Source organism: Eurytemora carolleeae, unplaced genomic scaffold (assembly GCF_000591075.1).
Source record: "Eurytemora carolleeae unplaced genomic scaffold, Eaff_2.0 scaffold28, whole genome shotgun sequence".
NCBI lineage: Eukaryota > Metazoa > Arthropoda > Copepoda > Calanoida > Temoridae > Eurytemora > Eurytemora carolleeae.
In genome coordinates, this window is record NW_019396147.1 from 423,105 (window position 1) to 437,800 (window position 14,696).

General features: G+C 34.7%; 1 protein-coding gene across 2 annotated transcripts; it reads left to right on the top strand.

The window, feature by feature from the left end:
- The first annotated feature begins 27 nt into the window (after nucleotides 1–27).
- Nucleotides 28–12,549, top strand: LOC111696402 (regulator of telomere elongation helicase 1 homolog). Of its 2 annotated transcripts, XM_023465998.1 has the most exons (17): nucleotides 28–153; nucleotides 1,697–1,862; nucleotides 2,299–2,391; nucleotides 3,532–3,644; nucleotides 3,861–3,919; nucleotides 4,241–4,383; nucleotides 5,071–5,227; nucleotides 5,470–5,564; nucleotides 5,899–6,027; nucleotides 6,224–6,363; nucleotides 6,835–6,968; nucleotides 7,377–7,488; nucleotides 9,464–9,624; nucleotides 9,929–10,047; nucleotides 11,054–11,201; nucleotides 11,322–11,468; nucleotides 11,525–12,549. In XM_023465998.1, exons 1-17 carry the CDS (start codon nucleotides 52–54, stop codon nucleotides 12,366–12,368), a joined length of 2,862 nt encoding a protein of 953 aa, XP_023321766.1. In that variant the 5' UTR covers nucleotides 28–51; the 3' UTR covers nucleotides 12,369–12,549. The 2 variants fall into 2 exon arrangements, with proteins under 2 accessions (XP_023321766.1, XP_023321767.1); XM_023465999.1 differs by lacking the exons at nucleotides 28–153; nucleotides 1,697–1,862; nucleotides 2,299–2,391 and adding an exon at nucleotides 2,979–3,006.
- The last annotated feature ends 2,147 nt before the right edge of the window (nucleotides 12,550–14,696 follow it).

Genomic DNA, 14,696 nt, shown 5'->3' on the forward strand with positions numbered 1-14,696 from the left:
CTAAATCTGGTTTCAGATGGAAAACAAACGGCTGTGAGCTAAAAACTAAAAATGTCCAAGAACGAGATAAAATATCAATCTGTGAACGTGGACGGGACAAACATAAACTTCCCTTTCGAACCCTACGATCTACAGATTGAGTACATGAGAAAGGTTGCGCCTTATTCTAGTAAAATGTATTTGCATAACTTGTTAATATCTATTTTATTTTATATTCTCGTAAAACCAGGATGTATTAAATCTAAAATACTTCACGTTCTTTAAAGTAATTAACCCGAAATTTTTTTTTCCCACGGTCCGCATAGTCCGTAGACATTTACCATTCAGCTGAAATAAATAAAAACCCTGGCATTTCACTTTCATATACTAATAGGAAAGGTCCGTAGTCCGATTTTTGCGGTTTATATACATAAAATGACCGTCAAGATGTTGCGCTAAAACTCATAAATGTAGTTGGATAGAGTGTCCTACAAGAAGAACTTGGGTTGTATAATGTGCTAGAGAAAGAATTATTACGTAAGCAGGCATATTAGAGCCCAGGGCTTGAACAATGATTACCCCTGTACTAGAATGTGGGAATTAACAAAATCTAATTCCTTAGAAAATGTTTTAATTAGTAAGCTTGTTGTTTTGCTTGATTGAGTGTCTGCCGTAAATCCTGCAAGATATTCACAACACAGGCTTTTTCAGTTCTGTTTTGGCAGGAGGGGGTGGAAAACATGGTTGTACTGTAGGAGGGTGTGGAAAACATGGATGTACTGTAGGAGGGTGTGGAAAACATGGTTGTACTGTAGGAGGGTGTGGAAAACATGGTTGTACTGTAGGAGGGTGTGGAAAACATGGTTGTACTGTAGGAGGGAGTGGAAGACATGGTTGTACTGTAGGAGGGGGTGGAAAACATGGATGTACTGTAGGAGGGAGTGGAAGACATGGATGTACTGTAGGAGAGATTGGAAAACATGGTTGTACTGTAGGAGGGGGTGGAAAACATGGTTGTACTGTAGGAGGGGGTGGAAAACATGGTTGTACTGTAGGAGAGAGTGGAAAACATGGTTGTACTGTAGGAGGGTGTGGAAAACATGGTTGTACTGTAGGAGGGTGTGGAAAACGTGGATGTACTGTAGGAGGGAGTGGAAGACATGGTTGTACTGTAGGAGGGTTTGATGTGACACCCGNAGGAGGGTGTGGAAAACGTGGATGTACTGTAGGAGGGAGTGGAAGACATGGTTGTACTGTAGGAGGGGGTGGAAAACATGGATGTACTGTAGGAGGGAGTGGAAGACATGGTTGTATTGTAGGAGGGGGTGGAAAACATGGTTGTATTGTAGGAGGGAGTGGAAGACATGGTTGTATTGTAGGAGGAAGTGAAAAACATGAATGTACTGTAAGAGGGAGTGGGAAACATGGATGTACTGTAGGAGGGAGTGGAAAACAGGGATGAACTGTAGGAGGGAGTGGAAAACATGGATGTACTGTATACAGATGGGTTATCAAATCAAATCATATACAGATTTCTCTGCATTAATAATTTTAACAGATTTTAAACAAAACATGAGTAAAATAAATAAATAAATTTAAATTTAAATCTTTTTCAACAAAGCCCCCTGTAATTTTTACAACGTATATATTTTTTTAAGAAGGTTAGAGATGGTAGAGAAAGGTGGTCAACTGTTAATGATTATTGGAATTTATAAAGGTATTAGAATGTGTCCGGGAGAGTAAGAATGGTTTATTGGAGTCTCCAACAGGAACTGGTAAAACCTTATCTCTTCTCTGCTCCTCGCTGGCTTGGCTCGAGGAAACCAAGGCAATGGGTCAGCTTGCTAGGATGCAGGCTGCAGCTAACGCTGACCCTGCTGCAGGTGAAATTATTTAGAACAACAGATCCTTTTAAAATCATTATATGCCAAAATATTCAAAGTCCAATTTTCTTAAATGGGTTCTTCCTTATTATATATCGCACCATCCCACTCGTGTCTAACCAGGGCGAGATGGGTTCAGTTTATACAATTTGAATTCAACCGTGTTCTGGTCTATATTGCAACAATCTTTAAATTCACGCAGTGTCTTTTTATACTTTTTCGTTTAAAGTGCATCTGCCGATAAAAAAGTAAGAAGAATAAAAGCTAAGAGTGTGTCCACAAGGTCAAATTGTGATCGAAAGTCGCAGCTTTCTGCGAAAAGGACCGAACTTTTAAGTCTGTGTGAACTGAAAGCTTAACGCCAAAATATGTTTTAAACCTAAAGAACTCTGTTTTTGACGATTTTACGATTTCTTTAGCATTGCATTATTTATAGATTGGATCAGTATGGGAGGAGGACCCAGACATAAGATTATATATTCCAGTAGGACGCATTCTCAGCTCAGTCAAGCTATGGGAGAACTAGCAGGTGAGATAATATACTCCAGTAGGACATATTCTCAGCTCAGTCAAGCTATGGAAGTACTAGCAGGTAAGATAATATACTCCAGTCTAGCTATGGGAATAGTAGCAGGTAAGATAATATACTCCAGCTTAGGACACATTCTCAGCTCAGTCAAGCTATGGGAGAACTAGCAGGTAAGATAATATACTCCAGTATAGGACACATTCTCAGCTCAGTCAAGCTATGGGAGAACTAGCAGGTGAGATAATATACTCCAGTCTAGCTATGGGAGTAGTAGCAGGTAAGATAATATACTCCAGTCAAGCTATGGGAGTACTAGCAGGTGAGATAATATACTCCAGTAGGACGCATTCTCAGCTCAGTCAAGCTATGGGAGAACTAGCAGGTAAGATAATATACTCCAGTCTAGCTATGGGAGTAGTAGCAGGTAAGATAATATACTCCAGTCTAGCTATGGGAGTAGTACCAGGTAAGATAATATACTCCAGTCTAGCTATGGGAGTAGTAGCAGGTAAGATAATATACTCCAGTCTAGCTATGGGAGTAGTAGCAGGTAAGATAATATACTCCAGCTTAGGACACATTCTCAGCTCACTCTAGCTATGGGAGAACTAGCAGGTAAGATAATATACTCCAGTAATGTACTGTAAACGTCCCAGGAACCCCATACCGACACATGAGGTGTATACTGTATACTGCATACTGTAAACGTACCAGGAACCACATACCGTCACATGAAGGTGTATACTGTATACTGTACTTGTACTGTACTGTAAATTTCCTAGGAACCACATACCGACCTATGAAGGTGTATACTGTATACTGTATAGGTAATGTACTGTAAATGTCCTAAGGACCACCTACTGACTCATCAAGGTGTATACTTTAAATGTCCTAGGAACCACTAACCGACACATGAAGGTGTATACTTTAAACTATATATGTACTGTACTGTAAATGTCCTAGGAACCACCTACTGACATATGAAGGTGTATACTGTATACTATATACTGTAAATGTCCTAGGAACCACCTACCGACACATGAAGGTGTATGATGTTTACTGTATACTGTAAATGTCCTAGGAACTACCTACCGACACATGAAGGTGTATACTGTATACTGTATACTGTAAATGTCCTAGGAACTACCTACCGACACATGAAAGTATCTATCCTTGGTTCAAGGGATCAGCTGTGTGTTAACCCTGCTGTTATGGAGGCTGGATCTAGCAGGGAGAAATTAAATATGTGTCAGGTAAACTAGAATTATGAATATCCCATATTTTATTCAAACTTTTTTATTGCTTTATCTGCAGTATTTTATCTCCATACATTAATAAACAGAAATATAAAAAATTTAAAAATACTGACGACATTTAAAAATAATATTCTGACCTGCTACCCACCCACCCACACTGGATTCTGTTGTTAAATTTTTTATTGGAAACAAACTTAATGAAATATATTACAGGCTCGTGTTAAAGCCAAGACTTGTTCATACCATCAGAACGTAGAGAAACAAAAAGAAAGGTGAAAAATAAATAAGAAAGGTTATTTTATGGCATTGGTTCTAAATTATTTGATCTTGTTACAGGTTGTATAATTTCATCCTTCCCCCTCTCTTTGAAAAGCAGTCTTTCTCTGTTTGTAAAATATAATTAAACTTAAGGAAAATAAATGTTTTTTTAGGAGAAATTAAATGAATTTTTGGGTAAAAAGTATCGCAAAGGATAAAAAATGGCTGTTTGATCTCCAATTTTTCATTTTTCCCCAGAAAATTAAAAATTATCCCCCCCGGGGTGGGTGGGTAATTCTTGAAGATATATATATAATATACCCCTGTCTGTTTAGACCTGAGCTGCGGGATAATGTAATCATGGATATTGAGGAGCTTCACAAACTTGGGAAGAAACATAACTTCTGTCCCTTCTACATGTCACGTGAGCTCTACCAGTCAGCTGACGTCATATTCATGCCCTATAATTATCTACTAGGAATTGAACAAACCTTTTAAGTAATCATCTATTATTTCATTTAAAACGTGACATTTTTACTACTTTTTTTTATTTTTTTTGTTCTTTTCGTACACAAAGTTTATGGTACAGATATGGTACAAGTATAACCAAGTAAGAACCTAAAAAGTTTTGCAAATTGTTTAGCACAGTGGACTTTCAGAGGGTTTTCTCGTTTTTTAGGCTTGTATTTTAGTTCTGTCAATTTATATACCATGAACTTTATAAAGAAAGACAGAACTTCGAGATTTAGAAGATCTATTAAAATAGTCTTTTTATAAATCTATCAATTAATCAATTAATTAGATCGAGTTAAATATATGTCTTATAATCTTAATACTTTCAATCTAGGAGACATCAATGTTGGAGTTTATGTCTTTAAATAATAATAAAGATTTAATATTTTATTTTGATGATTCAAAAATCATCTGAAAGTATCGAATGGCAACGTTCTTGGTCTTCTTTTATCGAGTCCACGGTGCCTGATGTCAATAAATCTAAATATGCTTGAAATATGCAGTGTCAGATCAATAGATGCATTAATATTCATCATTCTTTTTGATGGAAGCCTTCCCTGACTTCCATTGAAATATGGTTGACTGGATATTATTATTATTTTCATTGTTATTATCTTTATTGTTGAATTTATCTAAAGGTTTTGTTGACTAGACCCTAAGACAAGAAAAACCCTTGACCTTGATTTGACCGGCGCAGTTATTATTTTCGACGAGGCGCACAACATTCAGAAACTATGTGAAGAATCTGCCTCTGTCTCTATAACACTGGCAGATATAGCTCAAGCTGTTCAGGATATTAGTTCTATCAGGTATCTAATAACTTATCCTACTTCTCTGATTAAGATATTAGTTCTATCAGGTATCTAATAACTTATCCTACTTGCTCATTTTAACAGCAAAATAGTTGCCTAAGATCCGGTCACAATTGTTTTAATTAAAATGTGAAAAAGAAATTAAATATTTTGTTTTATTAGTCTCGGGATTTCATGTTTTTTTTTCTCCAGATTTGTTACATAATAATATTAACAGTATATCATTTTTAATGTTTAAGTGAAGAGATGGCCGAACCTGCTGTGGGGTTCGATGTTAAAGGAGAACAAATTGGATCCAAGGATCTAAATGAATCTGAGATGCTCGCAATTAAAGGTCAGCTGTTTGGCAAACTGTGCTTTAATCGGAAAGGTTTTTTTTCGGACCAAAAGGTCAAAATTGGAACCAACATTTTGACGCATTTCTTTCACAAATTGAACCATAAGTTTTAAATTCACTCAGTCATAGTCATATCTGGATTAAAAATATTCAAAAAGTTTTGCTCACTGCTCAGGTTCCGAATTCATATTTGTTGGCTTCCTGGAACATAGTAGCAATAAAATCAAGCTTAAAAATTGGACATTAGTGGCCAAGCCCCTGTGCTTTCTAATAGGTCTTAACCATATATATATTTTTTTTCCATTTTTAACCGAAATTTTCTGATGTAAAGGGTTTCTTCTGGAGATTGAAACAGGATTGGGGAATATCATGAAGAATCAAAAAAGTTTAACAAAACCTGGATCATTTATCTCAGATGTTTTTGGAGCTTTCAAACTCGGCAATGTACAGCATACTTTAGGTAAATCTACTGCTCTCATGCAACTTGAATTACTTTCATTAATATTTGATTATTTCGAAAATATTATTTTTAAATTAAATTAAGCTATAAATTTTTAAACATAAACAATTTCTTTAATTATTTTTATTGTTTTTTATTAATTTAATTTGAACAGCTTTATTATTTTAACAACAACTTTATTTTTGTTTTGTTCTAGATCTGTTGGTTAACTACACTAATGGGCAGAATGAGGGTGGGATGTCTACCAAAGGTCGAGGATTATCAAAACTAGCGGATTTAATATCTATTGCATTCAACGAGAATGTGAGCCAGGAGAATCTAGAGACTTTATACAAGGTTTGAATTCAACTCTCAAACAGAAAATCGTCGATCAGTGAACAGATCACCGTTAGTTTGTTAAAAGATAACCGTTAATTTGTTAACAGATAACTGTTAATCTATTAACTGAAAACCGTTAATTTGTTAATGATAACCGTTAATGTGTCAATAGATAACCTCTAATTTGTCAACTGACAACCGTCAATTTCTTCAAATCTGAAAATATAGTTGATATTTATTACTCAGTTCAATAATGACTAAATAAAAAGTTCCCTGGTAGCCAAGTATGAAGGAAATCGAGAAAAAAGATGGTGCCATTACGCCCTCTTTTCATTATAAATTCATATTTTCAAAATTGTCAAATTAGGTGCGGACAAAATAAGAAAAATTGAAGAAATTCCACAAAAAAAGAAGTGTTTAAAAAATATTTCAAGCTTAAAAAAATTCCTTATTGTAGATAAAACATGATAAATATTTTCTCTGGTTCAGGTTCATATAAGTAAGGAGGAGAAGAGTGAAGGAGGACGAGGATTTCTTAAATCTCGAAGTGAAACTGTTACTTTGAACCTCTGGTGTTTCAGTCCTGGGTTCAGTATGCAGAGATTAGCAAAACTCGGAGCTAGGTAAACAGAGCTGAAAACTCTTGTTTTGGATATTGATTGCTAAATCTAGATATACACTGTGAACCACTTTTGATTTCTACTTAATCCTCTCGTTTGGAAATTCCTGCTGGGTTCAGACCAAAGAGATTTTTCTCAATGATTTGTTGCATTTTTGACACTTTCTTGAATATTAATTAAATTAATCTGCAGATTAAAAAAAGAGGAGATCAAACATTGATCTTGATATCTCGATATTCTAAAGTTTTCAACTTTGAATACGACAAATGAGATGTAAGCTTTTTATCGTTGGGATATCTCATAAACACCAAACTTTACCATATTGAAAATAAATTAATTCATTGAGTGATTGATTGATGTTTAATAGTTATTATTGATTGATTGTTAAATAGTTTCGATTGATTAATTTAGGTCTATAATCCTGACCAGTGGAACCTTGTCTCCGCTTCAAGCTTTCCAGGAAGAAATAGGAATACCGTTCCCAGTTCAGCTTGAGAACAAACACATCATCTCAGCTAGTCAGGTACAATGTACATTGATTTATTTATAATTATAGGCTTTTTAGGGCGCTTTGCACAAATCTTCTATTTCAATTGTGAACATTTTCTCTTTGTATACATTGTAAAATAAAAACAAACAAAAATTTCGCCGATTTTATCAAAAAAATTTGTGGATTCTCAAAATTTTCAAAAATCAAATTTTGTTAGAGGCAAATTTTTGAAAGTTTGATCATCTATAAACCTTCCCTGGTTCACGCGAGGTCTCACTAAAAATTTGGGCTCAATCGGTTCAGCCATTTTGATGTTTATTGGATATTACAAACAGACAGACAGACAGAATATATATATATATATTTTAAAGGGACTGTCGTATTTTTAGAGAACTCTCCATTTAAGGTATTCCAGATTCACAACGATATCCTTGAAACCTTATTTGATCAATAATATAGAAGAAATTTAATCAGGAAATATCCTTGAAACCTTATTTGATCAATAATATGGAAGAAATCTTATCTGTAAATATCCTTGAAATCTTATTTTATCAATAATATGGAAGAAATCTAATCTGGAAATATCCTTGAAATCTTATTTGATCAATAATATGGAAGAAATCTAATCAGGAAATATCCTTGAAACCTTATTGGATCAATAATATGGAAGAAATCTAATCTGGAAATATCCTTGAAATCTTATTTTATCAATAATATGGAAGAAATCTAATCTGGAAATATCCTTGAAATCTTATTTGATCAATAATATGGAAGTAATCTAATCAGGAAATATCCTTGAAATCTTATTTTATCAATAATATGGAAGAAATCTAATCTGGAAATATCCTTGACACCTTATTGGATCAATAATATGGAAGTAATCTAATCTGGAAATATCCTTGAAACCTTATTTTATCAATAATATGGAAGAAATCTAATCTGGAAATATCCTTGAAATCTTATTTTATCAATAATATGGAAGAAATCTAATCAGGAAATATCCTTGAAACCTTATTTGATCAAAAATATGGAAGAAATCTAATCTGGAAATATCCTTGAAATCTTATTTTATCAATAATATGGAAGAAATCTAATCAGGAAATATCCTTGAAACCTTATTTGATCAAAAATATGGAAGAAATCTAATCTGGAAATATCCTTGAAATCTTATTTTATCAATAATATGGAAGAAATCTAATCAGGAAATATCCTTGAAACCTTATTTGATCAAAAATATGGAAGAAATCTAATCTGGAAATATCCTTGAAATCTTATTTTATCAATAATATGGAAGAAATCTAATCAGGAAATATCCTTGAAACCTTATTTGATCAAAAATATGGAAGAAATCTAATCTGGAAATATCCTTGAAATCTTATTTTATCAATAATATGGAAGAAATCTAATCAGGAAATATCCTTGAAACCTTATTTGATCAAAAATATGGAAGAAATCTAATCTGGAAATATCCTTGAAATCTTATTTTATCAATAATATGGAAGTAATCTAATCAGGAAATATCCTTGAAATCTTATTTTATCAATAATATGGAAGAAATCTAATCTGGAAATATCCTTGACACCTTATTTGATTAATAATATGGAAGACTAAGCTGGAAATATCCTTGAAACCTCATTTGATCAATAATATGGAAGATTAAGCTGGATAAAGCTAATTCTGATAAATTCTCAATAATTTCTGAAGTAAGAAATTCTCAAGAAACCAAATAGATTACTTATTCATACTTGATGAGATTAAGGTTTAAAGGATACCGTTGTGAATCGGACATGCAACTCTCAGTGAAGACTCACTTGAAATAACGTCTACTGTTCCTTTAATCTAAAATTTTCTTCTTAACCCTTTCCCTCGGTGAAAGACCAATTTTCGAGAGTAAAAGAGTCTTTCCAGTCTGTTCAGCGACAGTACGAGTACCCCACCCCCTTCTCCAGCACACCTGAATGCCTAATCTTTAACTCTGAAGAGTGTAAAATCAGAAAAATTGAATTAGGTTTGGTGTGGAGTCCTATCTCATGGTCCAGATGGAACCCAGTTGAACTCCTCCTTCAGATGCAGATCTGATCCTAAATATCTAACATCTCTTGGACAAACTGTATTGAACATCATCAGATTAGTCCCTCATGGTGTTCTCATCTTCTTCCCATCCTACAGGTTCAGAAGTTTTTAACATGCCAGATTTTTGGAATGAACTTATTCCTTGAAATATTCGATTCTTTGGATCTTTTGCATATTTGAGCTGGGTCTTTAAATAACTATTATTTTTGTTTGCAATGCTTTAAAGTTTTTGGACAAAAGGTTTAAGTCTTTTTATATATCACGTCGTGTCAAATATTAGTGATAGGTAATTTAATGAAATGTTTGTGCACTTTTTTTATATATAATGATTTTTGAATGTTGAAAAGTTATATACTATATATTAAGTCCTTAAAAAATAGCAGTTGAACTTTTATTTCAGTTTGATGAACTCAACTCGGGATTTCTGGCAGAACTGTGGTATCTGGTCTAAACTGGAGATGGTAAAACCAATTTTCTTGGAACCTCAGAAGAAGGATGCACTCTCAGCAACTATGAAAGGTTTGATTTTTGTGAGCAAAAAATGGTTTTTCATTTTATGTAAGCGTTAAAAGTTCCAAACCATGGATATAAATATATGTAAATGAATTTAAACATCTTGGAAATCTATTTCAATCCGATAATTCTATGACCAGAGATTGTAATTTGAAACGTGCGAAGTTTATATCAATAATTCACTCTTTGAATCAAGAATTTCATTTTTCTGAACCTACAATGGTTGTTAAGCTTTATAACATATATGCATCTAGTCTATATGGTTCCATCTTATGGGATTTGTTTTGTGTTAACACTGTAAAATTGTATACTTCTTGGAATACTGCTATTCGTATTTTATTTGGTTTGCCACGACAAACTCATAGATATTTTATTGAACAAATTTCTGAGCAAATTCATTTAAAAACTATGTTGTGTAGCCGATTTGTATCATTTTGCGAATCTATGTGTAAAAGTCGCAAGCTCAGCATCCGACTATTGTTTGATTTATGCAAAAATGACCAAAGAACAAAATTATGTAAGAATTTATCTAATATTGCAAATGAAACCTATGTAGATAAACTGTCCTTGAACAAGTCTCTAGTAAAGTCAAACATGATTCACGCGAATCCGGCTGAAAATGCGTGGAGAATTCCACTGTTAAAAGATTTACTATTAATCCGGTCAAATCCAAATGTTTTAGAAGGATGATGAAATAGATGGAATTATTGATGATATATGTAAAAACTAACTAAGTTTTTATTTTTTTTTATTTTATTTTATTGTTTTAGACTATATATTAATTCTATATTTTATCTGTTATATATCTCATTTCTCGTTGATTTTAAATTGTACCATTATAATTGTGTACGAATAAATAGAATAGAATAGAATATATCTGTTATTCCAAAACTTCATAATATGATCTATGAATGTTTTCAAAACAAAATTTTTAAATGCGTAAAATTCAAAAAAAAATTAAATCCTGTAAACTACCTTGATTACCAAAATAGATAATAATTTCTGCATTTAGAATATTACACTGCGGCCAAGGATGTGAAAGGGGCTTGCTTCATGGCTGTTTGCCGAGGAAAGGTGGCCGAAGGTTTAGATTTCGCCGACGATAATGGAAGAGCAGTTCTTATCATGGGTCTACCCTATCCTCCTCTCAAGGATGCGAGGTGAAAACATTTTTTATCCTAAATTCAAAATGTTTTAGTATTCAAATATTTTATTATTTTACAAAGTCAATGAGGAAAAACTTACATATTTTAATTTATCATCTTCAAAATTATTTTCAGGGTTGAACTAAAACGACAGTTTCTCGATGATGAGTTAAAAAAGTCTGGTAAGACTGGGGGTCAAGGTATGACCGGCAGCAGATGGTATAGTCTAGAAGCATTCAGGGCAACCAACCAGGCTGTAGGAAGGGTCATCAGACACTCTAGGTAACTTCTTTGGTCAAATTAACTTCTTTGCATTATTTAATACTTAAATGTTTTAGGGACCACGGAGCTATAATATTCCTTGATAACCGGTTCTGTGACCAGATGGCCCGCCAGGCACTCTCACGCTGGCTTCAACCCTTCTTCCAGACTCACAACCAGGTTGGAACTGCAATCAAAGGTATCGCAAGCTTTTTCAAGACGGACAGTTTAATTGGAAAACTTCGCGGGGATTTTATAGCGGAGCAAACCGCCATGATCAACAAGAACAAGAGTTTAAAAAGACAAAGAGTAAATATAAGGATTGAGGATGATGAACCTGCGGCGGTTAACTGCAGTGCTGAGGAGTACAAGGGAGAATTGGAGAAACAATCTACTGCTGAATCAATTTATTCAACCTCGTCAGAGAGAATAAATTTCCATTCGCAAAATTCTAAACCTGACTCAGCTGTGTTCTTGAAACCTTTCCCTGTTCCTTTGAAATCTGTTCAACCTCGAAAAAAAGTTCGAATTGCAGTTCGAGGATTTCCCTCAGCCGATACCAGGGATGAAAACCAGGCCCAGAATCTCCAGAAACCTCCAAAAGCTGAGGCTCCTAAAACGTTTCAGGAGGATGCTCATGATAAAGCTAAGCACTATGTTACAATGCTGAAGAAAACTGTTACTAAGGACGAGTTTGCGTTATTTAAAGATGCGATTAAATCCTATAAAACTCGTGAAGATTTTACGGACGTCAAGGCTGCCTTGGAGACTATCATGGTAAAGTACGTGCTTGTGAAACCAGAGCTACTCAGCGGTTTCAAGGTGTTCATGAAAAAGCATCATGCGGAGGAGTTCGATAAATTCTGTTTGGAGAAAATATCCGAGGCTCAGGGTTCTTCTCCGCATGTAGAAACATCTTGAATCTCCAGGATTAGGGGAAGCTGAGAGCGTATATCATCCCTCATATTTAAGTCTGTATCAGTCCTTCATGGAATTCCTTCCTACTCTTCCATAAGAAGGCTATTTTGTATTTTTGTTGTACGCTTAATCCACCACTCTAACATCTGTGATATTTTGTTTTTAAATACATTTTTTAATCTATTGTTTTTTTATACGTTTTATACCTGCCATGACAAGCAGTAGCACTAGAAAAAATATCAGAACAAAAAATGAAAGCTTAACGGGACTGACGTTGTAATTTTATATGACCCTGTATTTGAAGAGGGGCGTGCTTGGTTCACAACGGTGCACTTAAAATGTTATTTTGAGTAATTATGTGGAAGAAGGCGTCGGTTGTTTAGTTTGACAATTGCTCAATTCTGATATTTTCTGCATTGTTTCTGAGGCAAGAAATGAGAAAGTTAGATAAATCACAAATGAAGATCAGTTTTCAAAAACTAATACAGGGATAATGATGTCAAATTCAAGCTTGATCAATGTTTAAAGAGGACTGTTGTGAATCGTTAATGACGTTAATTGGTGATCGGTCTAGAAGCAATTAAACTTAATACCACTGCAGTTTCTGTTTTGGAAATAGTGAAACGTATCGACTGCTGGCTGAATAAGCACTAGAAATTTAGTTTTAACAGCTATTTATAATTTTGCTATTCATTAATTCCGAATTTTTCTATACAGTCAACCTCGAATTTGTCCAGAATTCTCAGTGATAGGCGGAGTAATGCACGTAAAATATTTCATAAGGCTGGGCCGGGGGGTCTGTAAATTAAGTTCAGTTAAATGTAATCCAGCAGATCCAGAATAAGCTTATGGTCCTGAAGAAAAATGTTACATTGTCTGAGCTAAGAAGTACGCAATCCGCTATACTCCACTTCTGACCTACGCAAAATCCTATAATACTTCACATCCGATCTACTAGCACGTGGTTATAACAGCTTCTCTATGGCCCCCTAGCCTGTTCTAGCCGCGGCGCTCTCGGCCCCTTAGCCTGTCCTAGCCGCAGCGCTCGGCCCAGAAATTATCTTAATCTAACCTAACCCTAATCCGACCTACTAGCACGTGGTTATAGCAGCTTCTCTATGGCCCCCTAGCCTGTTCTAGCCGCGGCGCTCTCGGCCCCTTAGCCTGTCCTAGCCGCAGCGCTCGGCCCAGAAATTGTCTTAATCTAACCTAACCCTCAAATAATACAAAAATAAACAGCTGGCGTAGGTCCGATATTGCAGTAGGTCAGAAGTTCAGTAGGGGGGTTATTTCGTATAGACGATGTAACATTACCCATTTTTTAAGCCTACGATGACCGCACCCTTATTAATGAAAAATAATACCAACGTCTATAAATAATGTCGTCTTCTTTAGTTAAATGTCGTTTTCATTGCTAAAAATCTTACGGGGCCTTCCTCGCAGGATGCGCAGTCTCTTGTAAACTAAGAAACCGGAGACTTCATGGTGGGCGCTAAATGACGCTATTATTTACAGTGAAATATGTTTAGAAGTAACATATAAATCAGAGTTATATATGAGAATAGAGTAGATAGACGTCCAAACATATCAGTGATCATATTTGGTATAATCACAAAAGTTGATTTTTAAAGGTCGGATTGGATGAATCGCCGGTTTCGACGAAATATTAAGACGATAATAAACTTGTATTTATTTTCTGTTGGGGTCTCCCACAAGGACACACAATTATGTAGATTATCGTATTTTTAATGCTGAACTGTAATATTGTTCTCTGTTTTTAAATGGTCAAGGACCCCCTTAGAGGCTAAAACAAGGATTTTCGAAGGCGGGGGGGGGGATTTTAACATTTTGCTCCCGTAGCATTCATACAACCCCATTTATTATGTATTTCAAATTATGGTATTTAGCTGGGGTTCATTTCTTAATCCCAATCGTTTCTGGGATTAACAAACTCTGTCCAACAGAAGGCTCCCTTTACCACCTTTCAGCTTCCACCTGACTTAATTTATACCCTTAAGGTTGTCCATTATTAATTTAGACTTTTTAAATATCTTAATACCAAATTCGCCAGTATTTAAAATCCGCGATGATCAGCCACGCCACCTTTGCCCTGGGAACTTAGTCGCATTGTTTTGAAGAATATATAATTACCTGTTTCTTTTTTGGGCTAGCCATGGTCAGGGGTTGGTTGCTGTGGTTTATCGAATTCTGTTTGAATCCTACATTCTTGCCCACAAACTAATAATATTAACAATAAAATGAAATTTGAAAATATCTGAAGTAAGAAAATAATATGATCACAAAGGAAACTAAAATGTTGAAATCCTCTGC

Coding starts and splice junctions, on each gene's coding strand:
- LOC111696402 (XM_023465998.1), top strand. CDS start 52: ATGTCCAAGAACGAGATAAAATATCAATCTGTGAACGTGGACGGGACA. Junction 2,392..3,531: donor AGCTATGGGAGAACTAGCAG/GTGAGATAATAT, acceptor TAAATGTCCTAG/GAACTACCTACCGACACATG. Junction 11,469..11,524: donor AGGGTCATCAGACACTCTAG/GTAACTTCTTTG, acceptor TAAATGTTTTAG/GGACCACGGAGCTATAATAT.